Consider the following 10,499-nt stretch of genomic DNA (forward strand, 5'->3'; position numbering starts at 1 on the left):
ATAAAAGTTTAAAGCGTTGCCATGGCAACAGTATTTAAGATATCAATAATTCTTTCACATGTCTACATCTGCCGTGTGTTTACATTATACACATAAAGTTTGAAGCAAATCGGGTAAAAATAAGAGGGTGAATTCAAAGCATTTTGAAAGTGACACACTTCCTGCTGCCAGTTGGTGGCGCTATAACTTTGACTCACAATAGTCACATCCATGTGATCGGCCTCTTACAACGAACACACTGCTGAAGTTTCATCAAGATCAATTAATGTATGAGGATGTTATAACACACTTCCTGTTTCCAATATTCGCCATAAATTTGTTTCCTCGCCACGGCCAAAGCGTTCGAGATATCAAAAATCCCCTGGCAATTTTTCATCCTCCATGTCTTGACTTCATGCACACCGAGTTTCGTGGTGATTGGTTGAATCGTCTAGGAGGAGTATTTTAAATTCCATTGCATGTGTTTTTTAAACTACGCCAAATAGCCGACTTCCTGTTGGGCTGGGGTAAAAAGTCAGAGCACGAAGGATATATGAACCGATGAGATCTATAAGTGTACCGAGTTTCATATTATTCCACGCAAGCGTGTTTGATTTATGGACCAAGTTTTCGGACCGCGTTCCAGGGGGCGCTGTCGAGCCCTCCTGCCACGCCCGGGTACCAGCTTCAGTCCAGCTCTAATGGCCGCGGGTTCTGACATTTGTGCAAAGTTTCAAGAGTTTTTGAGCACGTTAAGGCCCCCAAAAGTGCCCAAAAGGTAGTAATATAATAATAATAATAAATAATAAATAATAATAATAAAGAAGAATAATCCGAAGGAAAACAATAGGGCCTTCGCCTTTTCAAGGCTTGGGCCCTAATAAATGATCACAATACAGGCGAGTAATGCACAAACTCTATCATAACCATGAAAAAAACAATTTAGTATTCACATTACTTTAGCATTAATTACTGTGCACTTTGTCTTATTACTCTTTTGATCCTCATCTTTTAAACCGTCAATAAACACTGAGGGATATAATAACAACAACAACAACAACAACAACAACAAGAATTAAAGAAAACATTTTTTTACTGTCTCCATTTAGATCTCCATAGGGGAAAAAAAAATTTAGCCTTAAAATTAAATAAATATAATAAACAATAAAATCATTTTGAATAATTAAAATGTGTAATAGAGCGAGGTGAGGAAGAGTCAAACTCAAGTGAGGTAATCAGACTCATGTGAGTAATATATAACATTCACCTCAATCCTATCTTAAAGTCATCCTATATAATTTGATGTGTCACTCTCACTCTGTAATTATTGAATGCACACTGGAAGTACTTATTTAACAAGTTTGCATCATCGTGGTCCAGACACAAATGGTATTAAAATGTAGTTTGATAACATGCAACATAATACCAATGAAATACGACATGAAAATTTGCCGGAGGCATTACACTCACAAACCTAACCCTTCCTTTTAAAAATTTCAGCAATGTGTAATTAGCAATAGTGTGACAGTTGATATTAAGAAATCATTTCCATTTTGGGATGGATCAGTGATATGGTGTGTGTGTGTGTATGTGTGTGTGCGTGCGTGCGTGTGTGTGAAGGGTGTGGATTTGACTCTTTATGAAATACAAAAAGGTTCAACGTTTAATGGAGGGCTTTTGTATGGTGCATAAAGCAAGTTATAATATGTTTTTTATTTTTCTGGTATAGGCTACCAAAAGGTGGTTTTAGATGGTTTCACATGAAAGTGATGATGAAATCTTAATGTGCAACCTGTCCAGATTTCTTGAGAAAAATAATTAAACTAACACACAATAACGTGACATTAATAACATGGAAAACCACAATAAGCTTTTCACAAGAACTGACCCCAACCCCTGTCTGTTAATTATTAAATGTGTTTAATGTATCTGATGAATTTACCTTCAACTCTCTATATATATAAACAACAACAACTTGATAAACCAGCTGGTATGATGAGACTGGAACCTATCATGTCTTCAATTCTCTGATTCTTGCATCAGTTATCAAATCATCAGTTTGTATCATGCTATGACTGTCCTTCACAAAACAATTCTCAGTCAGACAGTGATAAAAAATGGCTGATAGTTGTTTTGATCATCTTTAAGTTGAGTTTGAAAAAAAACTAGGGATTTAAAAACTCATGACAACATAACAGTTTCACATTAGATGATTAAAAAACAATTAAATAAAATCATAGTGAGTGTCACCCAAAACTATGTTTGTATGACAGATTTTCCCCTTTATTATAATTAGCGACTAATTGACTAAATTACGAATTACTTAAAGACGGTCAAAAAACATTAAAAAGCTTCACTATTATTAATTTCACAATGTTCACATTTCATAAATGTTATGGTTTACAATACATGCTGGAGCTTCTGCTTGTTCAGCTACAACTGTTGGGAGATAAAGTTCAAAAATTCATTTTGACCACCTGCAATTTTTAAAGATTTTTTTAAATGTGTTGTTTGAACGGTTTACTCATTTTCATTGGACACTTTTTTCATATACAATTAATTATTTAAATAATACTTTGCGGTAACTTACATGTGGTCATGGTTCCCGTGCTTCGTTCCACTAAAGAATACTCTGGGACATCAAACCCTGTCAGAAACAAAAATAAATAAATAAAACCACTGTCATCAGTTACACTTTTTTTCTTCTAAACATTTTACAACAAATGTCACTTACCTTCTGCAATTTGAGAATAAAATGCAGAGAACTGGCAATTTGATGTTGCTACAAGAGACGAAAAAGAGGTACTTTACCATCTGGTCAACTTCAACCATCATTCTATAGTACAAAAGTTACAATATTTTAAAATGTGTTTTCTTTCCAACATGCGGACAACATTCAGGCTGCATTTTTTAATTTGTTTTTAAAAATATGTTATTGGAATACATTGTTAAATCTGATTTGTTACACTTTAGTGCATTGTTATATTATATATCTTTTTTTAACATATTATATTGGGTTTAATTATGTTTTGGTGAGATATGTCTTCTCTATTTATGTAACAATTTCTTCTCTCTTGTGACTATTACCTAATCAGGTGATTGTCACATTTCTTACTAATTGCTGCTTAAAAGGAGTGTGTTTGCTACACCCTGATGAAGGCTCATCAGTCGAAATGCGTCGATATGCGGTCACTTTAAAACTGTTTTTAATTGCCTAAGCCATGATGAAATAAAGGCTTTTTATATACATCTACTTAAACTCTCGAGTGCCTTGGTTTGATACGTTTTTATGAGTCGAATTATCCCTACATCCAAAGAGCAGGATGTGGATTTTACACTCCTTGCAGTGCTTTTTTGCACTCCTTGTTTTAACATTCAGGCTGCATTTCACTTCTCATTGCATCACAAGCTCATCAATCATCTAAACACACCCATAAGACTTAAAATCACCTAAATCCTTATAGATTTAACATTCCCTGACACACTAACATACTAATATCACATCTTACAATTGCAGAAGGGACATCTACTTTTAAAATCACTATTTTGAAGGAAAACATCTGCAAAACAAGCAAATGTTTGAGTGTAGCTGATCCTGGTTTCTGTTTGAATAACTGCTCAGTTAGTCAAGGATACATATATAAGAGGAAGTATATAAACATACAACAATATCAGTCATCACTTCCTTTCTCCTTTCCAGTAAGCCATTGACAGTGAAAATTCACAGTGTTAAACTTTTCAGAACTACAGTTGTGGACTTACTTTGCCTGTTGAACTTGCTCTGTCGTTTTTTAAAATAAAGAATCACACAGATGATCAATGTTATGAGGACACACATAGACACTATTGTGACCATCACTACTGCTGTCAGATTAGCTGTCACTTCTGCACTCGCATCAATGTTGCCTTCAGTCTGGACAACAGGACTGTAAGCTAAAGTTGACACATTGACACAAAAAAGAGCATATTAAATATCAGTTTAATTGGGATATTTTGATTAGACTCTCTCTCTCTCTCTCTCTCTCTCACTCTCTCTCTCTCTCTCTCTCTCACACACACACACACACACACACACACACACACACACACACACACACACACACACACACACACACACACACACACACACACACACACACACACACACACACACACACACACACTATATAGGTGTATATAGGTGGTACACAATATATAGGTGGTTGTCTTACCTGGACAAGTTGTGGAAAGTGTTTCCAATTTTGTTGTTGAATGAGATACCCCATAATCTATAATTACATTTCAAACGTTTTATGTTAAAAAAAAGTCATCTAAAAATTAGGGTTAGATTTAGCATTCTTTTAATAAACACAGCAACCTAATAGTAATTATTTTGGGCTTTTTAGAGACTCAAAATAATGCACATGATGCATGCAAAAATGTGTTTAATGTTAATAACATCAGAATATATTTAGACAAAAATACAAATGTTATTAACCCATTTCCAGGTCTTATACAAGTAGATTGTCAGTTTGTGCATTAGTGGTGAGGATTTTTCAGTGGCTCTTTCTGCAGATTATTATTATGCCAGTAAGTGGCAACAAGTGATTCTATGAATTATTCACACAAACAATTAGTTTAAACTGATTCATTTGAATCTGTTGCTCAGTGATGCAATGGTTGATTCTGCTTTGAGCTTGTTTGGCACTATTTTCATTGGTGGTGCAAAATTAAGTGTGCCACCTTTTTGTGGTTAACATTTAAGTTAGTTAAATCTAAATTAACTTGTTTATTGATCTGTCATTTAAAAGCAATATCACGGCCGTGCCATTGATATAAATGTTAGCGTGGCTGTGATATTCGGAACAACAGCACTCGCCTGCATGATATTAATTCATTAGATTAAATTATACAATTTTGGATTTAAAACCCACCTTTTATTACCAGCTTCACCTCATAGCAGGTTTTTTCACTCACTCTGCACCGATACCATGATCCATCAGTGTTTACTGCATTCCTTATAAGCAGAGATCCATTCCCTAGTATTCTCACTCTCTCATACAGAGGCCTCACGTCTCCCTCTGTGCTGTTTGAGAGCTTGTGTGGAGGGCGATGTTTGTCTATCTCTTTTGATTGGTAATCAGTAACAATTTTCCAAGTTACTTGATCAGTTCTGTTTTGCAGTAGATGTTCAGAACATGGCAGCAACACTGACGTCTTTGACGTTGCACGAACAGAGTCCAATTTTTTACACTCTGAAACCAGAGAAACACAGTAGCATTCATATTATGTATGGCTCTCCAATGAGGATTATTAGCTTGATTGAAAAAAATTGCATTCTTACTTATGACACTCAGGTTAAATTGAGTAGCATTAAGGCAGCCCCGATCGTTGTAGACCTGACAGTCATAAAGGCCATCATCAGATGCCCTGATGTATTTCAGGTAAAGTGTAACACTTCCAGCATAATTTCTCACAGACCATCTCTGATGCTCTAATGCTGGAGAGTTGTCTGAATACTTTAGGATGTGTTTATCCGTGTCAGTTCTGCGTAGCTCCACTGTCAGAGACTCCAGCGGGTGGGTTGTGGTTAGGCAAGAAATAGACATATTGTCGCCCTGAACATAGTTTATGTTCAACCGATGGACCTGCTCGCAGGGTCTCGCTGTCTGAGCTAAAAGGGAAATTAAAAAGAGAAACGAGGCATCCTGAGGGAACTGATACATGGATAGGAAACCAAACCACCACGTGGTTTATAGTACAAAATGTAAATGTGTCTCTACGCAGTGTGTTTATCAAGTAATAATTTATACGCGAAAATGAGTTTTTACATGGATATGCATGGGTTGGTTAGGGTAGGTTTAGTAGTGGTGTGGGGTGCGTGTGTATTATACATTAGGGTAGAATTAGTGGTGTGGGGTGCGTGTGTATTATACATTAGGGTAGAATTAGTGGTGTGGGGTGCGTGTGTATTATACATTAGGGTAGAATTAGTGGTGTGGGGTGCGTGTGTATTACACGCAATGGAGTGCGTATCAAATGCACGCGAAAACTGCGTATCATATGCACGTAAAAACTCATTTTCGCGTATAAATTGCACGATAAACACACTGCCTGATATAGAGACGCATTTACGTGAGAACAGGCTGGATTGCCAGTGTATACAAATCCATAAATCGACTTTGAAACATTTGTTTAGCCTACTACATTGGTTAACATGAACCAGCAATGAAAAATACGTCTAAAGCAATAGTAATATTAGTAAATGATTATTTAAACATTTACTACATACTATACATACAAAAATAAAAAAATAAAATAAAAAATCTAAAGTTATTTCTGTTAGTATTGCTTAATGGACCAGACGTAACAATGAAAATATGTTTTTATTTTTATTTATCAACTATCGTTAACAAAGATGAATAAATACTGTAACAAATGTATAGCTCATCGTTAATGTTAGATAACAAATTAACTAATGCTAACTTATGGAGCCTAATTGTAAAGTATTTCCATTGACTTTTTTTTATCAGTTTTATATAAATGGGTAAGTTTGGGTATAAGTATTTGCATACCAAACAATGTTTATAAAAAAAAAGAAGAAAAGAAAAGAAAAAAAGACTGTCCTTAGTAAATTATTTTCTGGCTTTAAATTTTTACTTACTATAGCTACAACAGAAGCTGTTTGTTAGCAAAAATTCCAAATAATTAACCATTATGTAGCCTATGAATGACACTGATCATATGCATGTCACATATACTGCTTTTACACACCAAATTGATATTATGCATATCTCTTTGCATATTTCTATGTTGGTAAAAGGAATTTGACTTCATATAATGACACTTACCTTTGCATTCTAATAAAGCTGATATTAGAAGATAAAGAATTTGGAAATATGCAGGCTGAAAACTCCCCATCATATACAGATGCTCACTGCAGGACAGCTGAACTCTATATGAGCAGAGGCCACATAACTTCACTTTCACAAAGCTATTTTCAGTTACTCTAAATGTAGAGCGGAAGTAAATAAGATATAATCATCTGCTCATATAGAGGCCTTTAGTGAGATTCTATCTGTGAGTTTTGCTTATAGAAAAAAATACAAACCTTTGATTTGATCAGTGCTTGATGCAAATTCTATTTCAAATAAATAATACATATACATAAATCATTCTCATTTACTTTAGGACAAGAACTATTGCCAAAAAGAAAATAGTGGTGCACAGATAAAGTTCTGTAGATATATAGATGACAAAAGGCAGCCTGGTAAAAAAAAAATGCCAGAGATAATCTGTCCAATACAGGATTATCAAAAAACTTCTGTATGAACAGTAGGGAAATGAGTTACTTCAGTTACTTTACATTAATCGACTTTGATATTATACATCAAAGTAAAGAACAATACAGTACACCATGGGCTGGTAAAAAGAGCAAATAAAATTAATTAATGCCATTGTTTTTTTTAGGCGTGATGGAACACAAACATTTATCTTGTTTCAATTTATTATTTTAGCTGTCAGTTAACAATTAACATTTTGGTGTAAAAAGAAAAACTGGTTGTGCTTTCATCCGAAAAAATAAATAAATACTGTACACAGTAGTTGCATAACAAAATTCCACAGTACAATTGATTCAGAAATGCTCTGCTTTATAACGCTAAAAGACATTTGCTACAGGTAAGTTGGCAATGAACTTGAGGCTATTTTTTAAAGTTCATTGTTTGTATGGAAATTTATTAATTGAAGAATATAAATGTCTTTATTGTGATTATGTATACACAAGTTTATAGTTTAGATGTCATGACAGACCACAACCAGCTTACTGGAATAAAGCTGAATATAAGCACAAGCCACAAGACCTTTTACCTTCACACAGCTGTTTTCAAAGTGTAAAAACAGGAAATGTAATCTGTGCAAAAAAGAACATGCAAGTTTGCACACATTTCTACCAAAAAGAATCGAAGGTGAGATGATATCACAATAACATTTATCAATTAGTAGACCATAAAATTAAAACAGAAATATTGGATGGTAAAGTTCTTTGGCGCCGTCCAGTTCACATTCGAAATGGACTCTGCATATCATGCCTGAAGATGAAGGCAGGGGCGCAGTCGACCCCCAGGGAGGGGGGACCAACCTGTTGGTGGTGGGGAGGATGGAGGTGGATGTTCGCGTCATCTGCAAACTCAAACATGTGTAAGTAGCGATATTTTATACTCCGAATTAGATAGTGATTGGATTGACCAGAAAGTAATGAGTGACGTAACATTGAGTTTTCCTGGCAGAACTTTACGCTAAAAACAATATAATAGTGCAAAAAAAAATTTCAGTAAACAAACAAAAGAACAAAATTACACTAATTACAAGCATATAAATCGAGTACAATAAAACAAAGTTACAAATGAAGTAAAGTCTAACTGTAGTATTCAAGTAAAGCAATGTAATAATGCCTAAATGTAAAATAACACTATAGTGTTCATTGTGTAGGCTAAATGAAATATAGATTAATCTTTGTTAAAGCTGTTTTGTTTGATTGACATTAATGACAGACAGCAGCAGGTATTTGTAGGCTAATGTCACTTTCAGGGCAAATGCACGTAGGCCTATCCAAAATACAGTAACACTTTCACAACCGTTTACATTCACAAGACATAACCAACTGTGTTTATGAGAATACTTGCCAAAATGGGTATTTTGAGATAATTTTGTGTGTATTTGTCTGTTTAAGAGTAAGGAAATGCAAAAGAGGAATCAATTAGGTGTCAGTACGACACTTCTCGGTGTGTGCAGGGTTCAGGTGTGTATGGCTATGTGCACAGATAACAGTGGGCAAGTACCGAATTGACTTCTCTTTAGCCTCTTCTTGCTCTGGAATGGTTTAAAATATAGCTTCAATGTGTAAATTGGCAAGACAAAACACATGCAAATGATAAACTTTGACTCTATGTTGGTTAAACTTGGCAATTAGCCTAATCCGCAAATCAAATGCGTGCCAAACCATGGGGCCTGGTCCGCACGGATCACGGACCAGGCGCAGCAAACGGCCCAAAAACCTCTGAAGCGAAGCGATGCATTTTGGTAAGAAAAATAGGCCTATTTTAATTTAAAACTTTATAAGCTAAAATAACTAGCCTCCGACAGACGAGAAGAATTGAAGACATATTGAAGAATGCGAAAGCGTAGAGGATAGAGCAAAACAAAACACCGGTCTAAAACGAGAATTTTTAAAGAGAAATGCCGGAAGATTTCGATATAGGAGAAGAGGAGTTTGTTGCCCAGATTAGTTTGAACCGAGAGGCGTTAAAGTACTGCGTCAGGGCCAGGGGTTACTCTTTTGGCGTATGTCGACTTGCATGGGACGTCTGCCTGAAGCTAGTTATTTTAGTTTTTAAAGTTTTAAATATGGATATTTTTCTTACACAAACGAGTGGCTGCGAAGCTGGCAGTGAACCACTCGGCCCGGATCTCAGAGACGGGATATCCCGGAGAGTATGACTCAGCATAGTGCTTTACATAACTCCAATCGGGAAAATATTTTGGTTGTGGCACTGATGAAACATTTGACATTTTTCATTAAAGAAGTGGTCTCACAAATGCTGGTTATTATATATTTATATTATATTTATAGTTTTGTTAATATTATAATATTAGGGTTGGTGAATATTGTGTTGGACAGTGGGAGTCTCTAATTTTGAATAAAATTAATGCCAAAGCATAAAACAGGATGATTAAAATACTAAAAACATAAGAAAAGACCAGTTATAGCACATTTAATATATATTCTCCTTTATGTTTTTGCACAAAAAATAAATTTAAGTATCAGCAGCACTATTAGCAGTTAGAACTGTACAGATATTAAGGAGAAAAACGGACTCCACTGCCAAGAAAAACAGATAACCTGTTTGTTTTTATGTAACACCGTCTGATCTAGAGGTTCTGTGATTTCCAGGATGTGCATGATGTGATTAACATGGTGTGACATTGCTTTTTCACCCTAAGGGAGTGTTTGCAAGTTGATTTGAGGAAAGATCATTTTTTAGTGAGTTTTGGATAGCTAAAGACTTCAAGAGATTAGAGGCATAAGCAGTCTGGACAAGCCGTTTTTTAAAGAGACACACACTGCCCTCTGCAGGCCTCAGTGAGCATTATTGTGTGAATAGACATCCTGTACTGTCTTATTCTGAATACTGCACCAAAACATTAAGAACAAGCACATAGGGAACCAGTCAGAATTACTCTCTTTAAAAAAAAGTATGTATTCCAAACATTTAATATTATTTATATGAGAAAATGACATTAAACTCAACCATTATCTTTTCTCTCAGTCAAACACTCTATAGGGCTACTTGATTGCAAGTTGTTGTCTCTTTCACAACCAAATACACAGCGTCACTGAGAGGACAGTAGAGTTATTCTCTCTACAACAACACAAATACTGTACTTGTACCTCAGGATGTCCTGAACTTGAAGTGTGGGATTTTCCTTATGCTAATGCGAAATGATGCATGGCTCAGCAATAAGGGTTGGCTCAGGGTCAG

At 35.3% G+C, this 10,499-nt stretch overlaps 1 protein-coding gene across 1 annotated transcript; it reads right to left on the bottom strand.

The window, feature by feature from the left end:
- Positions 1-1,057: 1,057 nt before the first annotated feature.
- On the bottom strand, positions 1,058-6,926 carry LOC307005769 (uncharacterized protein). The gene is made up of 8 exons (XM_079626221.1): positions 6,810-6,926; positions 5,303-5,632; positions 4,893-5,213; positions 4,191-4,247; positions 3,742-3,912; positions 2,714-2,761; positions 2,570-2,626; positions 1,058-2,418 (listed from the first exon to the last, which is right to left on the bottom strand). Exons 1-8 carry the CDS (start codon positions 6,880-6,882, stop codon positions 2,357-2,359), a joined length of 1,119 nt encoding a protein of 372 aa, XP_079482347.1. The 5' UTR covers positions 6,883-6,926; the 3' UTR covers positions 1,058-2,356.
- Between the last annotated feature and the right edge of the window lie 3,573 nt (positions 6,927-10,499).

Source organism: Phoxinus phoxinus (genome assembly GCF_949152265.1).
Source record: "Phoxinus phoxinus genome assembly, chromosome: 10".
Lineage (NCBI taxonomy): Eukaryota > Metazoa > Chordata > Actinopteri > Cypriniformes > Leuciscidae > Phoxinus > Phoxinus phoxinus.